The 26194-nt window shown below is 41.5% G+C and overlaps 1 protein-coding gene and 2 long non-coding RNA genes across 4 annotated transcripts in view; 2 read left to right on the top strand and 1 right to left on the bottom strand.

Annotated features, from left to right (window-relative positions):
• Positions 1-3269: 3269 nt before the first annotated feature.
• LOC135262649 (uncharacterized) overlaps positions 3270-26194 on the bottom strand; it is a 50566-nt gene continuing 27641 nt past the window's right edge. The window contains exons 1-7 of one of the 2 annotated variants that reach the window (XM_064349724.1): positions 8160-8415; positions 7443-7925; positions 5934-6296; positions 5170-5268; positions 3928-3996; positions 3701-3732; positions 3270-3566 (exon numbers count right to left, since the gene is read on the bottom strand). In XM_064349724.1, coding sequence (XP_064205794.1) covers positions 3492-3566; positions 3701-3732; positions 3928-3996; positions 5170-5268; positions 5934-6296; positions 7443-7925; positions 8160-8415 — 1377 coding nt within the window. In that variant the 3' untranslated portion in view covers positions 3270-3491. Of the gene's footprint in view, positions 3567-3700; positions 3733-3927; positions 3997-5169; positions 5269-5933; positions 6297-7442; positions 7926-8159; positions 8416-26194 lie in introns of those variants that run through there. The other variant, XM_064349722.1, reaches the window with a different exon arrangement.
• On the top strand, positions 7818-9239 carry LOC135262658 (uncharacterized). Its single transcript, XR_010332262.1, has 2 exons — positions 7818-7912; positions 8246-9239. It is a non-coding gene; the product is annotated as an uncharacterized LOC135262658 (long non-coding RNA).
• On the top strand, positions 18487-25762 carry LOC135262656 (uncharacterized). Its single transcript, XR_010332260.1, has 3 exons — positions 18487-18661; positions 20294-20349; positions 25625-25762. It is a non-coding gene; the product is annotated as an uncharacterized LOC135262656 (long non-coding RNA).

The following is a 26194-nucleotide window of genomic DNA, read 5'->3' as shown; positions in this document are numbered from 1 at the left end:
TGCTCTGGCGAATGAGAGGCATCAATTGTAAAACGCTTTGGATAAAAGCGCTATATAAATGCAGTCCATTTACCATTTACCTTTTACATAGGACTGGAGAGCAACACTGCCACCTGCTGGTTTGCTCATGAAATAAAACAACAGCCACAAAAAAAAAGAAAAGGAAAACAGCACACCACCAGTTCACTTGACTCCATGCATTTTACATGTTCATGATCCAGTGGCTCAATCCAGTGTTCACTCTCTTACTATGAGGCAGTGCTGAATAGCATTGATAGCATCATCAGGTATTGTGGTCACTAAAGAAGGTATGACCCACTTTGACCCACCCTCTCACCTACAAGCCAGCGAAGCTCAGAAGCTTCGGACATCCGTTACTGACAGGAGAGGGAAGGTTGTGCAACGAGCCCGGCATTTATTCCAATTATCACCGCTAGGTGGCGCATGCGAGCTTCCTGATGAACACAGAAATTGCACACAATTTCAGACGACCCCCCCCCCCCCCCATTAATTTTATGGCAGATAATAAAATTAAATTCACTTGTACGAGCTTATTTGACGAAAGATTTCTTAGAGTTTGGTTTTTAAAACTCATTTTTCACGTTATTAAACGTGCCATCCAGAAGTAATGACATTTTCCATGTAATTTGTCAAGCGTTTGTGATTAGATCTCAATGAGACACCATTGAGTTGTTTTCCTTAGATTATAAAAATATAACTGTACACTGGCCTTATGTTCATTTTCTGATGAGTAAGTACATATGGACTTCATAAAGTGCAGATAATGCCTTCACGAACACGCTGTTAATCATCTGCAAAGCATTCGCCTGATGCAGTGACGGTGTTATGCAACACTGCAGTGGGTTACAATACATTATACATTCGACTTGTGATGCCACCGCTCTACCACAAATTAAGTTTATGTTCAGAAATTTTTGTCACTCAGTGAACCCCTTAGAAGAGTTTGACTGATGATTAAGTAAGTTAAACGTGCCTTTACACATTACGTTCATCCAATCAACTTTACTAATAGCCTACCTATATCTAAAAATGCAATTAAGATATTATGTAAAACTCTGTTTTATTAATTTGTATGTTCAAATGTGACGAAGTCATGAATGTAAAATGATCCCCCGATTGGTTTTGCCAATGTTTCTAACCATCCAAGAAAACTCTTTGGTGGTCTGTGGGGGAGACGTCTTCTTTCCAACTGCTGCAAGCATGAGAAAAAAAAAATCCCGAAAAATCTGAAAAACAGAAAGTTACTGCTTTGCTATTGGTCCGCTGGATATGCTTCAACCAATCACCAGCTGAATGTGGCGTATCTTCTGCTGACAATAAACGTGCTTTTATGATAAACTACCGAGAGATCCGGTACAAAACAATCTTGAAAATTTGCTGGATGACTTCTGAACGACCAAAAGTGGTAAGTAATATTTTTGCATAAGACATATTTTTGTGACAATTTGCTTATTTTGTTTTAAAGAACATATCTAGCTTGCTTTACCTTCTTGTATACATGAATCATCTCAGTCGTTCTCGTCACATTTCCATTACATAAATAATTGTCGTTAGTGTGCCGCACGTTACAAATTAAGACAATCCGACACGACAGTCACGTAAACACTTGGCGTTTCAATTTCAGTTAATAAGCAACTGAAACTAATTTCTATTGAGCTTTGAGTGTCCGATTCCAGTTGTTGTGGAAGCCGTTCGTGAACTTAGTTCAGCAGTTTTGACATTATCTATGCGTTATTACAAATAGCCTACTTAGCATTGCATCTAATAAATAACAAACTAGTTATAGTGAACATTGTAGTAGTCGTTGTGCTGTTTGTCTGAAGTATAGTTAGTAGCCTATTGTATCGTTTCCTTTACCAAAACACAAGTCGGTAAATATGTAAGTTGACTAATGTTCCCCTGCGAATTATTGAGAAAACAAACAAAAACAGTCAGAGCTCTGAAGAAAAAACTTAAGGCAACTAACCCCTGAAACAAGCAGGAAGATTGCTGCAGTGCAGGCCTGGCAGAGAAGAGGCTTCAGGCAGTCTCTGCATGCAAAAGATATGCAACGAAGTATTAAACATGGCTACTTTAATTTACATAACATCAATATGTCCTAAACGTTATGGTGCCCTGAAATGGGAGGTTGTGTATAAGAAGTGCTGTAATTTCTGTAATGGTGAAATGGTGCTGTAATGGTGAAACCAAAGCGTGTAAAGAATACCCTTAAATAAAAGTTGAGAATGTTCACGAGAATTGTGTGATTACAAGTCTAACAGAGCCATATATACGCACGCAATTTAATAACTCATTTCTTTGCTGCCCGTGTGACTGGCACTGTGACTGGCACTGTGCTGTGTGACTGGCACTGCGCTGCCGGTGTGACTGGCACTGCGCTGTGTGACTGGCACTGCGCAGCCACTGTGACTGGCACTGCGCTGTCGGTGTGACTGGCACTGCGCTGTGTGACTGGCACTGCGCTGCCGGTGTGACTGGCACTGAGCTGCCCGTGTGACTGGCACTGTGCTGTGTGACTGGCACTGCGCTGCCGGTGTGACTGGCACTGAGCTGCCCGTGTGACTGGCACTGCGCTGTGTGACTGGCACTGCGCTGCCCGTGTGACTGGCACTGCGCTGCCGGTGTGACTGGCACTGCGCAGCCACTGTGACTGGCACTGCGCTGCCGGTGTGACTGGCACTGCGCTGTGTGACTGGCAGTAGTTCTGTTCCTTTTCCCTGTTTAATTGTATTATTGGTTCCAATTATTCTAATGTTTTTCAGTTGTGTCTAGTTATCCCTTCCCTCTGTGGTCTGATTGTGCATTGTGCCCTCCTGTGTCTCGTTAGGGTCTTGTCTATTTAAGTTCTCTTCTTCCCTGACTCGGGTGCTGGCTCCTTGTGTTTTCGCTTGTGTTTCCACGTGTGTTCCTGCCTCTGTTTTGCCTGAGAGTTTGCCTGTGTTTCCCCGTGCCTGTTTTTGTCCGCCTGTTTCTGCCCTGCCTGTTTGGCTTCTTGTGATTTTTGGATTTTCTGTTTTCTGTTTTTGGGATTTGCCCTGCGAGGTTTTGTTTGGTTATCTGTGTTTGTTCTTGAGTTTTTGTAATTAAAGTTCCCTTTTGGAGTTCTTGGGTTTTGTTTTACTCTGCATTTGGGTCCATTCCCTCACCAATCCGTGACACATAATTGATAATAAAATTCAAGTAAATATGTAAATTATCACATTAAAACACACAGATATGCTGTTTACAGGATATGTGTTTAATCTGTGTTGAATTTGAGTTCCTTTTTATTTCATTTTTTCCACTGTAGCTAAAACTAAATATATAACCACTTCCCCAACAGAAGTTCGCATTTCCAACAACTACATTTTCTTTCCATGAATCTGTAAAGGAAATCCCCCAAAGACTTCTCATATGCAGATATATGTTTTGTCAGAACCTAAAAAAAGACTTGAACAAATTACGTCTGTAGTAAAATTAAAATGAATGAATCATCTTCTAATTCCGGTTGCCAGGACCACATCTGCATATATCACCGGGTCCTCTTCAGGAGTCAGATTGTCAGTCTAAATGAGAGAAAATTTTAAAAGGCTTGCAGCTGTAGATATTGCATTGCATATTTTTCAAGAGCATGAAAAGTTTCAGGAATGTGTGCTTTTGTTTTAAATAAACGAATAAATAAAATTAAATAAATGCTTACAGCAAGTGCGGCTGGTGTACTGGAGTCAGCTTCTGTTGAAAGAAAGCAGAAGTCAGAGGATGGAGATACAAAATGGAGGATGTAAAAATACATGTGAACATTTTCACGCCACATGCAGTGTGGTTAGCGCGGTCAGGCTAATGCGCGAGCGGGGAGACGCATGCCTTAAGCGTCTTAAACGATCTGATGCAGAAACACAATGGACGATTCGTGCAGGATAACACTACCTTTTTTCCTTTTAAAACGCACTGCAGCATAATTGACAGCACCCTCGTCATCTGGGGTCTGTTCATCACCTTTGGCGGAGGGTTGGGTGGGGAGGGGTGTGGGAGGGGGCAGTTGGATTGGGTGTACAGAGAAACAGACAGAAAACACAAAACACAATTAAAATAAATTTTCTGGCTGAAACCACAATGCTTCTGTGCATATCACTGAGTGAAACAAATAAGAGGTAAAATACCAAGAATCCAATGAACAATGTTTCAACTTGCTGCACAGTGGACTTTACTATTACTAGACGACATTGCACTGAAAGTCTTACTGCCCCTCTAGAAAATCAAATGTATGATTTAAAAAAGCCGTTGAACTAACACCACAAGCACACACATACACACCTACACACACAGAAACACTGACATGCATGCACACCTACACACACAGAGACAATGACATGCATACACACTCACACACACATACACACCTACACACACAGAGACGCTGACATACATACACACTCACACACACATACACACCTACACACACACAGACGCTGACATACATACACACTCACGCACACATACGCACCTACACACACTTTTATTTATTAATTAATTAATTTATTTATTGCTGTTGACTTTTCCCTGAGCATATAGAGCACGACTGCAATTCACCAATTTTTATGATGTGTTATTCCTTACTGATTTTCCTGTATTGCATTTGTCTGTTGCTGCTAGGCTTTGTCCTGTTTGTCTGACTGATCTTTTTGTCTGTCTGCAATGCACTTAGGGGTGGGTGGGTTTGTGGGTAGTGCAGTATTTTGTTATGACATTCTCAATATGTTTCTCTTTTATCTTTTTATGTTTTGTCTTTCGTTGGGAGTTGTATGTGTTATGGCCTGTTTCACATGTTGTAAAAAAAAACAAAAAACTAAATAAGTTGTAAAATAAATAAAAATATAATTAAGAGTTAAAAAATACAAAAAAACAAAACATAGCCAGGGACCTGCAGAATGTGCACAACCTCAGAGTAACATGTGGCAGAAAATTCCATATTTTGATGTTTTACTTCATTATAAGTTAAAAATGCCTAACTTGTAAAAAACGTTTTCAACATTATTGTTAATCTAACCAATGATATTTTATGCTGATTAAAATGAGATAAAAGCATCATAACGTAAATAAATGATGATTGCATTTTATAATGAACATTAAATATTAAAAAACATTTATATAGTGCTTTGTTTTCCTTACCTTGACGTCTCCTACAGCAGTAGATTATGAAAGCTGTTCCCAGGATTATGAGAAGAAGACCACAGAGGCAGACTAGTGACAGATAAATTGTACGGTTTCCTATGAAAAATAAATAAATAAACAACTATTAATAAGTAACAAACAGGGATAGATAGCTGTACAGAAACACACACACGCACACACACGCGTGCATACGCATGCATACGCACGCACACACATACACAAACACACACTGCATACTCCAATTTTAGATTTGTAATCAGTTCACATGTTTGAAGTGTACATTCTGATCTTTTATTTAAGAGTATTTTTGTACAAAGGAAGCCATTATGAGGCTGAGAAATAAGAAGAAGAAAAAAGAACAGACATATCTTAGGCTAACCAAAATCAACTGTTTGAAACATCACTAAGAAGAAAGAGAGCACTGGAGCGCTCAGACATCTGGTACCTGGGACACCTTCTGTTACAAACATTATGTTTGTCTATTCAGCAATACGAAGATTATTTACACAGACCGGTATTTTGGATTAATCAACAATATGTACTTACAAACATGCGTACATGAATACATGCTGACATGAATACATGCACGCATATATACAATAAATACATATGTACATACATATGTACACACATGCATGCATACACATATGCGTGCAGGCCTCCATACATAATACGTGCATACATACGTACATGTACGCGCAGACGCAGACGCAGACGCAGATGCACGCACGCACGCATGCACGCATACACACCTTTTTTACCGGAGTGATTTTGTGCAGTTGCTTCAGTAGGGTCCTGGCCCGGTCTGTCTGTGACTCTCGCTCCCTCACCTCCAGCAGAGGGCCCGGGGGGCCGTGTGGCTCGGCTCTTCATCAGCGTGAACGGGACCAGCGCTCGGAGCCGGTCCTTGTGGAACACGGCGCACTCCCAAGCGTTCCGCGCCAGCGTGACGTTCCTCACCACAAGCCGGAACTCGCCCGCGTGCGCCCGTGCCTCGGGGTTGGAGAACATCTGTTGGCTCCGCATGTCGATCCACAGCAGTCTGGTGGTCTTCGTCACACGTGAAACGGCACAGACCAGGGAGCCATTCTCTCCCTCAGTCAGCTCCATGGGCTCGGAGTACACTGCAGGGGCAGACACACACAATGCTGTGACTTAACATAACATAACATAATGTAGCATAACACAACACTACACAACACTACACAACACAATCTAACACAACATAACACAACACAACACAATACAATACAACACAACACAACACTACACTACACTACACTACACAACCTAATACAACACTACACAACACAACCTAACACAACACAACACAACCTAACACAACACAACCCAACACAACATAATGACAAGAACAGGCCATTCCGCCCAACAATGCTCGCCATTTGCCGGACTAAATTAGTACTCTGATTACCCACAGACTAGACAGTGTCTAACACTGTATCAAGCTTGGTCTTGAAAATCCCCAGAGTTTCTGCCTCTACTACATGACCTTGCTGGTTATTCCACACATTGACTACTCTTTGTGTGAAAAAATTCTTCCTAATTCATACTACATTGTAGATGGTCACATACCATAGATAGTATGGGTTGCATGTGGATGAGAAAACATCGATTATGGAGTATATTACACTCTCCATAGTCATGTGCATCGGATACATGCATCAAGTCCCATACAGTTTTACATGTGCTAATACTAGTACCAGTGCAATAGTTAGTCTGAACCACGGCTGGCCAACCCTGCTCTACCATCCTGTAGGTTTGGAGATCTACGGTCCTGTACGTCTTCACTCCAACCCTAACAAAGCCACTCATTCAACAGCTAGAGATCTACGTCCTGTACCTCTTCCTCCAACCCTAACAAAGCACACCTCATTCAACGGCTAGAGATCATCTCATTGAGCTGCTAAGCAGTAGAGTCAAGTGTGCCAAATTAAGTTCGAAATGAAAACCTATAGGACGGTAGATCTCCAGGAACAGGGTTGGGCAGCCCTGGTCCAAACACAGTTTGGCATGCTAACACGATTTAAATTCTACAAAATTATATTCCGTTTTTAACGCGCAAACACATTTTCTGTCTCCGTTCCTTATTGAAATGTAGCCAAATATGAGAGCTCAGGGCTGAGTAGGTCTGCTGCAGAGAATTTGCTGAAAGATTAAATTTCACTCCATCTTACTACATTTTTGTAAAAAGCATTTTTGCAGTTCTTAAATAAGCATAAAAGTGGGGAATGTATAACGGCTGACATTACCTTTAACTGTAATTATTTCATAAGTGCGTTGCCTGTAAAGTTTGTTGCCATTACAAAGAGTGCATCGGTATTGTCCAGAGTCATTCCAGAGCAGAGGAGAGATGCTCAGTGAAAATCTGTGGTCGGACCCATTCTTTACTTCAGATCGATTTCCAAAGTGCTCCAGGTCTGAGCCAGACCGTTTGCAGTCTCCTTTAGACCCAGTCTGTCCTGAACCAGACCGTTTGCAGTCTCCTTTAGACCCAGTCTGTCCTGAACCAGGCCGTTTGCAGTCTCCTTTAGACCCAGTCTGTCCTGAACCAGACCGTTTGCAGTCTCCTTTAGACCCAGTCTGTCCTGAACCAGACCGTTTGCAGTCTTCTTCAGACCCAGTCTGTCTCCAGCTCCAAAAGCCCTCAACCCTTGCTGCTGATAGAGCTTCACAAAAGAGATGCAACGAGCCGGTCCTGCTGATTCTGTACACAGGCGTGGTATTCTTTACACCTGGGAAAAAATAATACATTCGCTTGATATGTATATATGTATGTAAAGTATGTATGTGCATATAATTACAGTCAAAATTATATTCAAACAAAGTTGCATATGTATCTGCTTATATAATTTATAAAATTGAAATGATTATTTAACTAGTTTTCAGCTCAATATATGTAATTTGTAATATTTAATTCAATATGGTAATATTTCAATCTGTTATATGTGATTCAATACTGTATTTACCCTGCTGTATTTCCAGTTTCACTTCAGATTTGTTTTGTTGTGTTCCATTGATACAGTAGTAACGGCCTTCATTAATCTTCTGGAAGTTCTCCACCAGCAGGTATGCAGTGCTGTTGACCACTAATGTCTTGATGTTACTTGATGTCTGCTTGGAGTCCCATTCCCACTTCGGAGGACAACCTGTCTCTGATCTGCAAGGTAACGTGGCATCCGATCCACGCAGTACCTGGACGACTTCACGTTGTGGAACAAACATTAAAATAGTTTCCACGCATTCACAAATAATTCAGCCAAATACACAACCAACCAATTCTTGAAATCAGATGGAAATATTATGCCCTTCTACACCCGAAAACTTTTCACAAGAGATGATCATTACTCTGAAACAGCCCTGCTATGTAACCGTTTTGATTGTCAGATGTTAACTTACCTTTTGCAAAAACAGGAGTATATCCTGGTGTAAGAAACAACAAAATCCAGCAACCAATGGAAAAATGATGAATCATTGTTCAATATTGAAGGTTGCGTCTGATGGTGTCAGGGATTATTGCTTATGAGCAAAGCAGAGTGGAACTCCATATCATGCTTCCTCTCAGCAAGGAGGTGGGTGCAGTGATATCATTTCACCCTGTAAGAGATATATATATATATATATGTATACGTCACAGAAGGAAGCTAACCTTAGCCACCAACTGTGGGATAGTCGCTTCCTTTTGTCACTCAGTAAAGCAAACAAAAAAACTCAAGTCCAGTTAGAAAGAGCCTGCTTGTCATCATTTGATTTCAAAAGCAAAGTATAATTTATTAAAATGTGCAGTACCCTTCCTTCAGTTATTGTATTTCCTTATTGTATTTGTAATTGTATTTATTTTTTGGTTCATAGTTGCTGCTTAAAATTTTTAATTTTTAACTTCATGGGGCCATGAGGGTGATTGCATCTCCAACACAACATTCATCCTCGCGACAAAGTGCATTTAGCTCCACCAAGTGCGGAATGTTCCATTGAATAGAACCCGGACCTCCTATGGCGAGAAGAAATAATGAAGTATAAAGACTAAGCTAAAATTAGAAGCAAAACCACTGCCACAGGAAGTGAACTGACAGCCAGGCACAGACACAAAAAAGAAAAAAAATTAGCTATAATAATTGGATGAATGATTTGTCAGCAATGTAGAGAAGAGTCTATAATAGTAGAGTCAATGGCATATGGACGTCTGCTACGAGTCTTGTATCTATACTTGTCTAAACTCAAGGTCAAGTTTAGACAAGTAAAGAAGGTCAAGCTCCTTTCTGCGCCAAGCAGAGAAAGATATTTTTGAGCCAATCTGCCCCAGGCCACTTTAGTTAGAACTAAGAACAAACAAAAATAAACATAAATAAAAGACCTTTAACTAGACACGCTAATAATGCGTAATTCAGGACAACGTTACTGAAGCACTCTCCTGCTTTGTGTACCCCGGCAAAAAGAGATTGATAAAAACAAAAAATGAAACTCTCTCTATGGCTAGTCAATGCCAGTTCCCTTTTCTCACTCTCTCGTGTTTCACACTCATACACTCAGTCTTGCACACTTGCGCAAACATTGACCACATGTGCCAGTATAATTACCAAAGACTAAGCCCATTAACAGTTACATATATTTGTTTAACAGATTTAGCATTTAAATAAAATCATAGAAATTCATGTGGCAACACTTGGTTCATCACATGTCATGTGAAGTATTGTACTTCTCTGTACAGCCCAATGGCAGTCACTACGTGGGCAGCATGAGGTCGGATGAGTTCACTTACATGCTCAGAAGAAAGGGTTCCAAAGGGGTCCTCTGCGTCTCCATAGCGGAACCCCATCTAGTGCGAGGGTTCTCTATTGTATCAAAATGGTTCTGTCTGGGTGTGTTTTCACACCTACCATAGAGGGTTCCGTAAAAAGAACTAGAAAGGGTTTCTTTATGAACACAAAACATTTTATCCAGACGTACATTCTTGTTCCTCCAAATATACAGTATGCACTGTGTGATTAGGCAATCACTGGAAGACTTGTGTGAATTTCACAATTGAATTAGTGAATGCTTTCACACCACACACAGTTTCTCACTTTATATCACGGAAGTTGCAACAATTTCACTGCAACTTTGTACATTGCTACGAAGGTAATGTTATACAGAATCAACAAATGTAACCTTTTGCTTTTTACAGAAGACTAGCACTTGCAGGAGTTGTAAATAATCGGTTAGGGCATTTACAATAGCTGAGCTCTTTCTGGAAAAAAAAACATTTATGCGTAAACAACAAAGGGAAATAAAGTGAATCATAGTCTAAAATGGCAGGCCACATTCAAACATGAGGTGTGAAATGTGTTGGAGAGCAACACCACACATATCCTGCCACAACGAAATAAAGCAAAATGATTTGTTCAAAAGCATGTATTAACATAAAAGAAATGTAATGATGCAGAACAGAGTGCAAGCTATTGCCCCCTCACTCACCGGTTACACCGCTCATAGTCCACAAAATAAACCTAATGAACATTATTTTAATACATTATTAATGCATTAATATTATATTATTACATTACACCCATTTCACAAACATGGAATGGCATGAAGTAGTGGAGAACATCAGTGTTCTTCTTAGGATACATTTGGAGAATGCTAGAAATATCTAGAAATATTAAGGACAAATTTGGAGAAGGGTAAAAATATTTAGCAAATCTTAAAAATTGAACAAATTGATGCATTTAAGTTCTTCTTTTCTTGATTCACTCCCCCCCCCCCCCCCCAAAAAAAAATGTTTACTCCTGTGTTGCTATGTGCTCATTATGAAACCCCCATGGAACACAAACCATAGTAAGTATGAATATTGCACCTTATTTATTTATTTTTTGCAGGATGACGTTTTTGGTATGAGCTTTTCACACAGAGCTGTGTGGTTGGGGACATTTTTAAATAAACAAATAAATAAAAAGTGAGCGGACATGGGGAGGGCAGGACTGAGGCCTATCTGGCTGATTAAGTTTGTTATTAACTTCAGAATGATAATGAAGGGATCCTCCAATGAATTGATGGTGCTGGGTCAACCCCTCCATCCCCCCCACGAATGCACAAATGCATCTTTATTAGATGCACCATGTTCTTCATATACTATACCTTCAGAACGATGGTTAATGTCCACATATGGGGGCGACATAGCTCAGGAGGTAAGACCGATTGTCTGGTAGTCGGAGGGTTGCCGGTTCAAACCCTGCCCTGGGCGTGGCGAAGTGTCCTTGAGCAAGACACCTAACCCCTAACTGCTCTGGCGAATGAGAGGCATCAATTGTAAAGCGCTTTGGATAAAAGCGCTATATAAATGCAGTCCATTTACCATTTACCTTTTACATAGGACTGGAGAGCAACACTGCCACCTGCTGGTTTGCTCATGAAATAAAACAACAGCCACAAAAAAAAAAGAAAAGGAAAACAGCACACCACCAGTTCACTTGACTCCATGCGTTTTACATGTTCATGATCCAGTGGCTCAATCCAGTGTTCACTCTCTTACTATGAGGCAGTGCTGAATAGCATTGATAGCATCATCAGGTATTGTGGTAACTAAAGAAAGTATGACCCACTTTGACCCACCCTCTCACCTACAAGCCAGCGAAGCTCAGAAGCTTCGGACATCCGTTACTGACAGGAGAGGGAAGGTTGTGCAACGAGCCCGGCATTTATTCCGATTATCACCGCTAGGTGGCGCATGCGAGCTTCCTGATGAACACAGAAATTGCACACAATTTCAGACGACCCCCCCCCCCCCCCCCTCATTAATTTTATGGCAGATAATAAAATTAAATTCACTTGTACGAGCTTATTTGACGAAAGATTCCTTATTCTGAACCCACTTACTCCTGTCAAACTTATTGGTGATATAGTTTGGTTTTTAAAACTCATTTTTCACGTTATTAAACGTGCCATCCAGAAGTAAAGACATTTTCAATGTAATTTGTCAAGCGTTTGTGATTAGATCTCAATGAGACACCATTGAGTTGTTTTCCTTAGATTATAAAAATATAGCCTTAATTATGCGCAGTCAGTTAGCCAAATTGAGTTCCTGTCACGTACTGAGGAAACAAATTGGAAGGAAACTGTACACTGGCCTTATGTTCATTTTCTGATGAGTAAGTACATATAGACTTCATAAAGTGCAGATAATGCCTTCACGAACACGCTGTTAATCATCTGCAAAGCATTCGCCTGATGCAGTGACGGTGTTATGCAACACTGCAGTGGGCTACAATACGTTATACATTCGACTTGTGATGCCACCGCTCTACCACAAATTAAGTTTATGTTCAGAAATTTTGGTCACTGAGTGAACCCCTTAGAAGAGTTTGACTGATGATTAAGTAAGTTAAACGTGACTTTACATTCATCCAATCAACTTTACTAATAGCCTACCTATATCGAAAAATGCAATTAAGATATTATGTAAAACTCTGTTTTATTAATTTGTATGTATATATTAATTTCAAATGTGACGAAGTCATGACTGTAAAATGATCCCCCGATTGGTTTTGCCAATGTTTCTAACCATCCAAGAAAACTCTTTGGTGTTCTGTGGGGGAGACGTCTTCTTTCCAACTGCTGCAAGCATGAGAAAAAAAATCCCGAAAAATCTGAAAAACAGAAAGTTACTGCTTTGCTATTGGTCCGCTGGATGTGCTTCAACCAATCACCAGCTGAATATGGCGTATCTTCTGCTGACAATAAACGTGCTTTTATGATAAACTACCGAGAGATCCGGTACAAAACAATCTTGAAAATTTGCTGGATGACTTCTGAACGACCAAAAGTGGTAAGTAATATTTTTGCATAAGACATATTTTTGTGACAATTATTCTGTTTTAAAGAACATATCTAGCTTGCTTTACCTTCTTGTATACATGAATCATCTCAGTCGTTCTCGTCACATTTCCATTACATAAATAATTGTCGTTAATGTGCCGCACGTTACAAATTAAGACAATCCGACATGACAGTCACGTAAACACTTCGCGTTTCAATTTCAGTTAATAAACAACTGAAACTAATTTCTATTGAGCTTTGAGTGTCCGATTCCAGTTGTTGTGGAAGCCGTTCGTGAACTTAGTTCAGCAGTTTTGACATTATCTATGCGTTATTACAAATAGCCTACTTAGCATTGCATCTAATAAATAACAAGCTAGTTATAGTGAACATTGTAGTAATCGTTGTGCTGTTTGTCTGAAGTATAGTTAGTAGCCTATTGTATCGTTTCCTTTACCAAAACACAAGTCGGTAAATATGTAAGTTGACTAATGTTCCCTTGCGATTCCCCAAGTCAAAATGGGACGAGTGCGCTTGCGAATCAAGGTTTGATGACATAACGATCCTGTAAGAATGCGTTTTATTTCTCGAGCTGCACAACAGATTTAGGCATTTTAGTTTGCTTGGCTCAGGCAAGTAAATGTGATTGAAGGGAGGAATTCGGTTTAATCCTGCGACTGCTTGTGAATTCCGTTGACAATGTTGGTCGGTGCAAACTACTGCAGTAGGTGCGTGGTGAACAGCGCTGTAATTTCGAAAACAGGTATACATGGTGCGAATGTAATGCCAGTATTATTTACGCGTGTTTTGTGAACCGCAAAACACAATTTACACGTGGTTTATAAAACAAATCTTGTTTTACAGATATCAAGTGTGGTTAAAGTTCACATTCTCAGCTTTTATAAAGGGGCATTTTTAAAATACATTTCGGTTTCACAATTTTTTCACCATTACAGCACTGTTTACACACACCCCCATTTCAGGGCACCATAAGGTTTGGGACAATTGACATCACAGGTGTTTCTGATTGGTCAGGTGTGTTCAGTTACTTCCTTGGTGCAGGTATTAGAAAGCTTTCCATCTACTTAGTGTCTAGTCTTGATTCTATACTTTTGATTGCCTGTGTTATTACCGCTTGTCAATGAAAGTTAAGAAAGCCATTATGAAACTGCGAATTATTGAAAAAACAAACAAAAACAGTCAGAGCTCTGAAGAAAAAACTTAAGGCAACGAACCCCTGAAACAAGCAGGAAGATTGCTGCAGTGCAGGCCTGGCAGAGAAGAGGCTTCAGGCAGTCTCTGCATGCAAAAGATATGCAACAAAGTATTAAACATGGCTACCTTAATTTACATAACATCAATATGTCCCAAACGTTATGGTGCCCTGAAATGGGAGGTTGTGTATAAGAAGTGCTGTAATTTCTACATGGTGAAACCAAAGCGTGTAAAGAATACCCTTACATAAAAGTAGAGAATGTTCACGAGAATTGTTTTATTACAAGTCTAACAGAGCCATATTTACACACGCAATTTAATAACTAATTTCTTTGTGATGTAATCTACCCTTTCTCTGGTAAAGTGTAATTACATGTTGTGGTGCTGGGAGCAGTAATGCACAGAGAATATCCTTTTTTTTCCTGAAGACATGAAGGAACAAGTCAAACCCATCTCCCAAGATGGCCTGGACTTCGGAAAACCAGTAAGATCATTCAAATATTGAATTCCAGTGCTGTGATGCACAAGCACATATTACAAATACAGTGTTTACATATTTAAAAAGATAACAATACAATGAACTTGAGATTGTCATATTACTTAATTTACTGTTAAAATAAGTTTCATTTGTGTACCTGCAGAACACCTAGTATTTACTGATCAGTGTGTCTTGTGTATTTATTACCCTTGAATACACAGTGGATTCATGTGCCATGACTTGTGAAGTAGACAGATCTTTGCTATTGTACCGTTCTGCCGTGGTGACATTTTTCAGACACTGGTTGGCTTTTAAATACCTGCCATTTGCACCTGCTCGCACCTTCACCGGCTTCAGGTCTGACTCGTCCGGTTGGATTTTTCTCTTGTAACTGGCTGAGAGCACAACAGAGAAAATGGTGGCAATTAAAGCTGAGGGACCCGCGCCAGAGTGAGCTGCCCGTGTGACTGGCACTGCGCTGCTCGTGTGACTGGCACTGCGCTGTGTGACTGGCACTGCGCTGCTCGTGTGACTGGCACTGTGCTGTGTGACTGGCACTGCGCTGCTCGTGTGACTGGCACTGCACTGCCCACGTGACTGGCACTGCGCTGCCCGTGTGACTGGCACTGCACTGTGTGACTGGCACTGCGCTGCCAGTGTGACTGGCACTGCGCTGCCCGTGTGACTGGCACTGCGCTGTGTGACTGGCACTGCGCTGCCACTGTGACTGGCACTGCGCTGCCGGTGTGGCTGGCACTGCGCTGCCCGTGTGACTGGCACTGCGCTGCCCGTGTGACTGGCACTGCGCTGCCACTGTGACTGGCACTGAGCTGCCCGTGTGACTGGCACTGAGCTGCCCGTGTGACTGGCACTGCGCTGCCGGTGTGACTGGCACTGCGCTGCCACTGTGACTGGCACTGAGCTGCCCGTGTGACTGGCACTGCGCTGCCGGTGTGACTGGCACTGCGCAGCCACTGTGACTGGCACTGCGCAGCCACTGTGACTGGCACTGCGCAGCCACTGTGACTGGCCCTGCTCTGTGTGACTGGCACTGCGCAGCCACTGTGACTGGCACTGCGCTGTGTGACTGGGTTTCGTAAAAATAACTAGAAAGGGTTCCCTAATGAACACAAAACATTTTATCCAGACGTACATTCTTGTTCCTCCAAATATACAGTATGCACTGTGTGATTAGGCAATCACTGGAAGATTTGTGTGAATTTCACAATTGAATTAGTGAATGCTATCACACCACACACAGTTTCTCACTTTATATCACGGAAGTTGCAACAATTTCACTGCAACTTTGTACATTGCTACGAAGGTAATGTTATACAGAATCAACAAATGTAACCTTTTGCTTTTTACAGAAGACTAGCACTTGCAGGAGTTGTAAATAATCGGTTAGGGCATTTACAATAGCTGAGCTCTTTCTGGAAAAAAAACATTTATGCGTAAACAACAAAGGGAAATAAAGTGAATCATAGTCTAAAATGGCAGGCCACATTCAAACATGAGGTGTGAAATGTGTTGGAGAGCAACACCACACATATCCTGCCACAACGAAATAAAGCAAAATGATTTGTTCATGTATTAACATAAAAGAAATGTAATGATGCAGAACAGAGTGCAAGCTATTGCCCCCTCACTCACCGGTTACACCGCTCATAGTCCACAAAATAAACCTAATGAACATTATTTTAATACAATATTAATGCATTAATATTATATTATTACATTACACCCATTTCACAAACATGCAATGGCATGAAGTAGTGGAGAACATCAGTGTTCTTCTCAGGATACATTTGGAGAACGCTAGAAATATCTAGAAATATTAAGGACAAATTTGGAGAAGGGTAAAAATATTTAGCAAATCTTAAAAATTGAACAAATTGATGCATTTAAGTTCTTTCTTCTTTTTTTGATTCACTCCCCCCCCCAAAAAAAAATGTTTACTCCTGTGTTGCCATGTGCTCATTCTGAAGCCCCCATGGAACACAAACCATAGTAAGTGTGAATATTGCACCTTATTTTTTTATTTTTTAGCAGGGTGACATGTTTTGTATGAGCTTTTCACACAGAGCTGTGTGGTTGGGGACATTTTTAAATAAACAAATAAATAAAAAGTGAGCGGACATGGGGAGGGCAGGACTGAGGCCTATCTGGCTGATTAAGTTTGTTATTAACTTCAGAATGATAATGAAGGGATCCTCCAATGAATTGATGGTGCTGGGTCAACCCCTCCATCCCCCCCATGAATGCACAAATGCATCTTAGATGTATCATGTTCTTCATGTACTATACCTTCAGAACGATGGTTAACGTCCACATATGGGGGCAACATAGCTCAGGAGGTAAGACCGATCGTCTGGTAGTCGGAGGGTTGCCGGTTCAAACCCTGCCCTGGGCGTGGCGAAGTGTCCTTGAGCAAGACACCTAACCCCTAACTGCTCTGGTGAATGAGAGGCATCAATTGTAAAGCACTTTGGATAAAAGCGCTATATAAATGCAGTCCATTTACCTTTTACATAGGACTGGAGAGCAACACTGCCACCTGCTGGTTTGCCCATGAAATAAAACAACAGCCACAAAAAAAAAAGAAAAGGAAAACAGCACACCACCAGTTCACTTGACTCCATGCGTTTTACATGTTCATGATCCAGTGGCTCAATCCAGTGTTCACTCTCTTACTATGAGGCAGTGCTGAATAGCATTGATAGCATCATCAGGTATTGTGGTAACTAAAGAAAGTATGACCCACTTTGACCCACCCTCTCACCTACAAGCCAGCGAAGCTCAGAAGCTTCGGACATCCGTTACTGACAGGAGAGGGAAGGTTGTGCAACGAGCCCGGCATTTATTCCGATTATCACCGCCAGGTGGCGCATGCGAGCTTCCTGATGAACACAGAAATTGCACAAAATTTCAGACGACCCCCCCCCCCCCCCCTCATTAATTTTATGGCAGATAATAAAATTAAATTCACTTGTACGAGCTTATTTGACGAAAGATTCCTTATTCTGAACCCACTTACTCCTGTCAAACTTATTGGTGATATAGTTTGGTTTTTAAAACTCATTTTTCACGTTATTAAACGTGCCATCCAGAAGTAAAGACATTTTCAATGTAATTTGTCAAGCGTTTGTGATTAGATCTCAATGAGACACCATTGAGTTGTTTTCCTTAGATTATAAAAATATAGCCTTAATTATGCGCAGTCAGTTAGCCAAATTGAGTTCCTGTCACGTACTGAGGAAACAAATTGGAAGGAAACTGTACACTGGCCTTATGTTCATTTTCTGATGAGTAAGTACATATAGACTTCATAAAGTGCAGATAATGCCTTCACGAACACGCTGTTAATCATCTGCAAAGCATTCGCCTGATGCAGTGACGGTGTTATGCAACACTGCAGTGGGCTACAATACGTTATACATTCGACTTGTGATGCCACCGCTCTACCACAAATTAAGTTTATGTTCAGAAATTTTGGTCACTGAGTGAACCCCTTAGAAGAGTTTGACTGATGATTAAGTAAGTTAAACGTGACTTTACATTCATCCAATCAACTTTACTAATAGCCTACCTATATCGAAAAATGCAATTAAGATATTATGTAAAACTCTGTTTTATTAATTTGTATGTATATATTAATTTCAAATGTGACGAAGTCATGACTGTAAAATGATCCCCCGATTGGTTTTGCCAATGTTTCTAACCATCCAAGAAAACTCTTTGGTGTTCTGTGGGGGAGACGTCTTCTTTCCAACTGCTGCAAGCATGAGAAAAAAAAATCCCGAAAAATCTGAAAAACAGAAAGTTACTGCTTTGCTATTGGTCCGCTGGATGTGCTTCAACCAATCACCAGCTGAATATGGCGTATCTTCTGCTGACAATAAACGTGCTTTTATGATAAACTACCGAGAGATCCGGTACAAAACAATCTTGAAAATTTGCTGGATGACTTCTGAACGACCAAAAGTGGTAAGTAATATTTTTGCATAATACATATTTTTGTGACAATTATTCTGTTTTAAAGAACATATCTAGCTTGCTTTACCTTCTTGTATACATGAATCATCTCAGTCGTTCTCGTCACATTTCCATTACATAAATAATTGTCGTTAATGTGCCGCACGTTACAAATTAAGACAATCCGACATGACAGTCACGTAAACACTTCGCGTTTCAATTTCAGTTAATAAACAACTGAAACTAATTTCTATTGAGCTTTGAGTGTCCGATTCCAGTTGTTGTGGACGCCGTTCGTGAACTTAGTTCAGCAGTTTTGACATTATCTATGCGTTATTACAAATAGCCTACTTAGCATTGCATCTAATAAATAACAAGCTAGTTATAGTGAACATTGTAGTAATCGTTGTGCTGTTTGTCTGAAGTATAGTTAGTAGCCTATTGTATCGTTTCCTTTACCAAAACACAAGTCGGTAAATATGTAAGTTGACTAATGTTCCCTTGCGATTCCCCAAGTCAAAATGGGACGAGTGCGCTTGCGAATCAAGGTTTGATGACATAACGATCCTGTAAGAATGCGTTTTATTTCTCGAGCTGCACAACAGATTTAGGCATTTTAGTTTGCTTGGCTCAGGCAAGTAAATGTGATTGAAGGGAGGAATTCGGTTTAATCCTGCGACTGCTTGTGAATTCCGTTGACAATGTTGGTCGGTGCAAACTACTGCAGTAGGTGCGTGGTGAACAGCGCTGTAATTTCGAAAACAGGTATACATGGTGCGAATGTAATGCCAGTATTATTTACGCGTGTTTTGTGAACCGCAAAACACAATTTACACGTGGTTTATAAAACAAATCTTGTTTTACAGATATCAAGTGTGGTTAAAGTTCACATTCTCAGCTTTTATAAAGGGGCATTTTTAAAATACATTTCGGTTTCACAATTTTTCACCATTACAGCACTGTTTACACACACCCCCATTTCAGGGCACCATAAGGTTTGGGACAATTGACATCACAGGTGTTTCTGATTGGTCAGGTGTGTTCAGTTACTTCCTTGGTGCAGGTATTAGAAAGCTTTCCATCTACTTAGTGTCTAGTCTTGATTCTATACTTTTGATTGCCTGTGTTATTACCGCTTGTCAATGAAAGTTAAGAAAGCCATTATGAAACTGCGAATTATTGAAAAAACAAACAAAAACAGTCAGAGCTCTGAAGAAAAAACTTAAGGCAACGAACCCCTGAAACAAGCAGGAAGATTGCTGCAGTGCAGGCCTGGCAGAGAAGAGGCTTCAGGCAGTCTCTGCATGCAAAAGATATGCAACAAAGTATTAAACATGGCTACCTTAATTTACATAACATCAATATGTCCCAAACGTTATGGTGCCCTGAAATGGGAGGTTGTGTATAAGAAGTGCTGTAATTTCTACATGGTGAAACCAAAGCGTGTAAAGAATACCCTTACATAAAAGTAGAGAATGTTCACGAGAATTGTTTTATTACAAGTCTAACAGAGCCATATTTACACACGCAATTTAATAACTAATTTCTTTGTGATGTAATCTACCCTTTCTCTGGTAAAGTGTAATTACATGTTGTGGTGCTGGGAGCAGTAATGCACAGAGAATATCCTTTTTTTTCCTGAAGACATGAAGGAACAAGTCAAACCCATCTCCCAAGATGGCCTGGACTTCGGAAAACCAGTAAGATCATTCAAATATTGAATTCCAGTGCTGTGATGCACAAGCACATATTACAAATACAGTGTTTACATATTTAAAAAGATAACAATACAATGAACTTGAGATTGTCATATTACTTAATTTACTGTTAAAATAAGTTTCATTTGTGTACCTGCAGAACACCTAGTATTTACTGATCAGTGTGTCTTGTGTATTTATTACCCTTGAATACACAGTGGATTCATGTGCCATGACTTGTGAAGTAGACAGATCTTTGCTATTGTACCGTTCTGCCGTGGTGACATTTTTCAGACACTGGTTGGCTTTTAAATACCTGCCATTTGCACCTGCTCGCACCTTCACCGGCTTCAGGTCTGACTCGTCCGGTTGGATTTTTCTCTTGTAACTGGCTGAGAGCACAACAGAGAAAATGGTGGCAATTAAAGCTGAGGGACCGCGCCAGAGTGAGCTGCCCGTGTGACTGGCACTGCGCTGCTCGTGTGACTGGCACTGCGCTGTGTGACTGGCACTGCGCTGCTCGTGTGACTGGCACTGTGCTGTGTGACTGGCACTGCGCTGCTCGTGTGACTGGCACTGCACTGCCCACGTGACTGGCACTGCGCTGCCCGTGTGACTGGCACTGCACTGTGTGACTGGCACTGCGCTGCCAGTGTGACTGGCACTGCGCTGCCCGTGTGACTGGCACTGCGCTGTGTGACTGGCACTGCGCAGCCACTGTGACTGGCACTGCGCTGTGTGACTGGCACTGTGCTGCCCACGTGACTGGCACTGCGCTGCCCGTGTGACTGGCACTGCGCTGCCATGTGACTGGCACTGAGCTGCCCGTGTGACTGGCACTGGCTGCCGTGTGACTGGCACTGCGCTGCCTGTGACTGGCACTGCGCTGCCCGTGTGACTGGCACTGAGCTGCCCGTGTGACTGGCACTGCGCTGCCGGTGTGACTGGCACTGCGCAGCCCTGTGACTGGCACTGCGCAGCCACTGTGACTGCACTGCGCAGCACTGTGACTGGCCCGCTCTGTGTGACTGGCACACTGCACGCTGCCCTGTGACTGGCACTGCGCTGCCGGTGTGACTGGCACTGCGGCATGCTTACTGGTGTGACTGGCACTGAGCTGCCCGTGTGACTGGCACTGCGCTGCCGGTGTGACTGGCACTGCGCTGCCACTGTGACTGGCACTGCGCAGCCACTGTGACTGGCACTGCGCTAGCCGCGTGTGACTGGCACTGCTCGTGTGACTGGCACTGCGCAGCCACTGTGACTGGCACTGCGCTGTGTGACTGGCACTGCGCTACCACTGTGACTGGCACTGCGCTGCCTGTGTGACTGGCACTGCGCTGCCCGTGTGACTGGCACTGCGCTGCCGGTGTGACTGGCACTGCGCTGCCGGTGTGACTGGCACTGCGCAGCCACTGTGACTGGCACTGCGCTGCCGGTGTGACTGGCACTGCGCTGTGTGACTGGCACTGCGCTGTGTGACTGGCACTGAGCTGCCGGTGTGACTGGCACTGCGCTGCCGGTGTGACTGGCACTGCGCTGCCCGTGTGACTGGCACTGCGCTGCCGGTGTGACTGGCACTGCACTGTGTGACTGGCACTGCGCTGCCCGTGTGACTGGCACTGAGCTGCCCGTGTGACTGGCACTGTGCTGCCCATGTGACTGGCACTGCGCTGGGGAGATGTTAATGCCCAGAGGCCCACTGCTGCAGCCCGCTTAAACTCATTCTTATAGACCAGGAGAGGAGGAGTACAGGAGGAAAAGAGGAGGAGAGGAGGAAATGAAAATATTTCGAAAGTATTATGTCTACTTTTACTGAATGTCCCTTGGAGTGCAGGAGAGGTTCATATGGGACAAAAATGAATTGTCGTGTCTTGCGCACGCGCACACGCACACACACACAAGCACACGCACACACATACACACACACGCGCACGCACACACACACACTCACACAAGCACACGCACACACAAGCACACACACACTCGCAAACGCACACACACACACTCAAACACACGCACATATACACGCACATGCACACACACACAGGCACACACAGGGTGCAGTATGACCAATAAATGACTTGTGTAATTTTAATGACGTTTGCTCATTGAAATACATGAAACATGTGAAGTATTATTTTCTCCACGTCCAAGTCTCATGACATTATTAGCAAATCAGACAAACAACAAACAGATGTCCAGTCTCAAATATTCAGTACAAATAATGGCATGTTAGATACAGCTAAACAATTCTATTGAGAGCGAGATTAGCAGTAGGCCTAATGACCTCAGTGAGGTTACATAAGCTTCTTGTGCTTTTTGTAGACATGGGCTTGAAACTGGAAGTTGGTGGGTTTAATTGTTAGGCGAGTCTGTACTGTTGGGTTTTATATGAGCTGTTTAACGTGAATTTCTTCTGTGAATGTATCAGCATAAATGGGCAGCCTACAAATGTGAATGAAATTTAAGCAATAAAAGCCAAGGTAGATAACCTTATCTGACAAAAGACATAACTGATGATAAAATTCAAGTAAATACATAAATGATCACATTAAAACACATAGATATGCTGTTTACAGAATATGTGTTTAATCTGGGCGAGGAATGGCCAGTGGATTACAGTTTAACATTAAGGTTCTGCAGATTCCTAACTTTGCAGTGAAATACTGACAAATAATGTTAATCTTGCATGTGGCCATAAATTTATAATAAATTATACAGCACATGACATAAAAAAATGTTTGCTTCAGTTTACTTGTGTACATCCCTTTCTTTGAAATCTCTTCTCGTTTCCTCTCAAAATTCAGGATTTTTAATAGCATAGAAGTAATTTCTTATAATGACACGAGGGGGCGCCATTATCCCACTCCAGTGGGATATATCCACTACCACATTTTCTATTCTCTCCCAAAGAACTGAACTGTGAATGACGTTCAAAATCAACTTTAAAAACGTATTAGTTTAAAAAAGAGATTGTATAATGCATAAAGAATTCACAAAACATATGTGCATTTTGATTTATTTAACATAAAATTATTTAATAGACATCAGATGAAAGACTTAAGAAAAGTAATTAAGCAATGAAATGGCCTATTATAAAAAATGCAAGAGCATCAGTGATGCATTTTCTGCATTCACCTGGCGAAAAACAGCATTTGAGTCCGTAAATGAAAAACTATTAGTGGTGCTCCTCGGCCAGGGTAAATTTAGCCACTTCTCATTTAATTAAAATAGCACATTTTAACATAAGCAGATGATTGCATTTCTCACAACTAGATTGTCTTCAAGAAATTTGTAAAAAATTCCCTGAAAGACTTACTTCTCGTGAGCAAATGAATATGTTCTGTCAGAACATTTTAAAAAGTCAAAAGTAAATTTAAAAACTTGAATAAATTTGCAATAAAATGAAAAATCATTCATTTTCTTCCAATTCCAGTTTCCATGGCCACCGATAAATATACCACTTCAGTAGTCAGGTTGTCATTCTAAATAAAACACATTTTTATAAAACTTGTATTACATATTAGCAAAGGGTTTCAGGAATATGTGTGCTTTTGTTTTAAATAAACGAATAATAAATAAATTAAATAAATGCTTACAGCAAGTGCGGCTGATGTACTGGAGTCAGCTTCTGTTGAAAGAAAGCAGAAGTCAGAGGATGGAGAAGCAAAAGGGAGGATGTAAAAATACATGTGAACATTTTCACGCCGCATGCAGTGTGGTTAGCGCGTTCAGGCTAATGCGCGAGCTGGGAGATGCATGCCTTAAGCGTCTTAAACGATCTGATGCAGAAACACAGTGGACGATTCGTGCAGGATAATACTACCTTTTTTCATTTAAAAATGCACTGCATTATAATTGGCGTCGTCTGGGGTCTGTGCATCACCTTTGGCGGAGGGTTGGGTGGGGAGGGGTGTGGGAGGGGGGCGGTTGGATTGGGTGTACAGAGAAACAGACAGAAAACACAATTAAAATAAATTTTCTGGCTGAAACCACAACGCTTCTGTACATATCACTGAGTGAAACAAATAAGAGGCAAAATACCAAGAATCCAATGAACAATGTTTCAGCCATTCTCAATATGTTTCTCTTTTATCTTTTTATGTTTAGTCTTTCATTGGGAGTTGACTGTTATGGCCTGTCTCACATGTTGTAAAAAAAAATAAATAAAGAGGCCAAAAAAACAATAAAAAGGCAACAAAAAAAAAAAAAAAAAACATTTTTTAAATGCACAGCCAGGGACATGTAGGAGAAATTTCATATTTTGTTGTTTTTACTGCCAGAAGCACTTCATTCTAAGTTAAAAATGCAAATTTGTAAAAACATTTTCAAAATTATTGTCATCCTATCCAATGATATTTTATGCTGATTAAAATGAGATAAAAGCATCATAAAGTAAATAAACATTTCATAATGAACGTTAAATATTTAAAAAACATATTTATATAGCGCTTTGTTTTCCTGACCTTGATGTCTCCGACGACAGTAGATTATGAAAGCTGTTCCCAGGATTATGAGAAGAAGATCACAGAGGCAGACTAGTGACAGATAAATTATATGGTTTCCTATGAAAAATAAATAAATAAACAACTATTAATGAGTAACAAACAGGGATAGATAGCTGTACAGAAACACACACACACACACACACACACGCACACACACACATACACAGACACACACTGCATACTCCAATTTTAGATTTGTAATCAGTTCTCATGGTTGAAGTGCACATTCTGATCTTTTATTTAAGAGTATTTTTGTACAAAGGAAGCCATTATGAGGCTGAGAAATAAGAAGAAGAAAAAAGAACAGAGACATATCTTAGGCTAACCAAAATCAACTGTTTGAAGCATCACTAAGAAGAAAGAGAGCAGTGGAGCGCTCAGACATCTGGTACCTGGGACACCTTCTGCTACAAACATTATGTTTGTCTATTCAGCAATACGAAGATTATTTACACAGACCGGTATTTTGGACTTATCAACAATATGTACTTACAAACATGCGTACATGCTGACATGCTGACATGAATACATGCACGCATACATACTATAAATACATGTGTACATACATATGTACACACATGCATACATACACATATGCGTGCAGGCCTCCATACATAATACGTGCATACATACGAACATGTACGCACAGACGCAGACGCACACACACACACACGCACACACACAGTTGTTAACAGAGTGATTTTGTGCAGATGCTTCAGTAGGGTCCTGGCCCGGTCTGTCTGTGACTCTCGCTCCCTCACCTCCAGCAGGGGGCCCGGGGGGCCGTGTGGCTCGGCTCTTCACAGTCAGTGTGAACGGGACCAGCGCTCGGAGCCGGCCCTGGTGGAACACGGCGCACTCCCAAGCGTTCCGCGCCAGCGTGACGTTCCTCACCACGAGCCGGAACTCGCCCGCGGGCGCCTCGGGGCTGGAGAACATCTGTTGACTCCGCGTGTCGATCCACAGCAGTCTGGTGGTCCTCGTCACATGTGAAACGGCGCAGACCAGGGAGCCATTCTCTCCCTCAGTCAGCTCCATGGGCTCGGAGTACACTGCAGGGGCAGACACACACAATGCTGTGACTTAACATAACATAACATAATGTAGCACAGCACAGCACAGCACAGCACTGCACTGCACTGCACTACACTACACTACACTACACTACACAACACAACACAATACTACACTACACTACACAACACAATACAACACAACACAACCTAACACAACACAACACAACACAACACAACACAACACAACACAACACAACACAACACAACATAACAACAAGAACAGGCCATTCAGCCCAACAATGCTCGCCATTTGCCGGACTA

Source organism: Anguilla rostrata, chromosome 9 (assembly GCF_018555375.3).
Source record: "Anguilla rostrata isolate EN2019 chromosome 9, ASM1855537v3, whole genome shotgun sequence".
NCBI lineage: Eukaryota > Metazoa > Chordata > Actinopteri > Anguilliformes > Anguillidae > Anguilla > Anguilla rostrata.
This window is presented reverse-complemented; position numbering and strand designations above follow the sequence as displayed.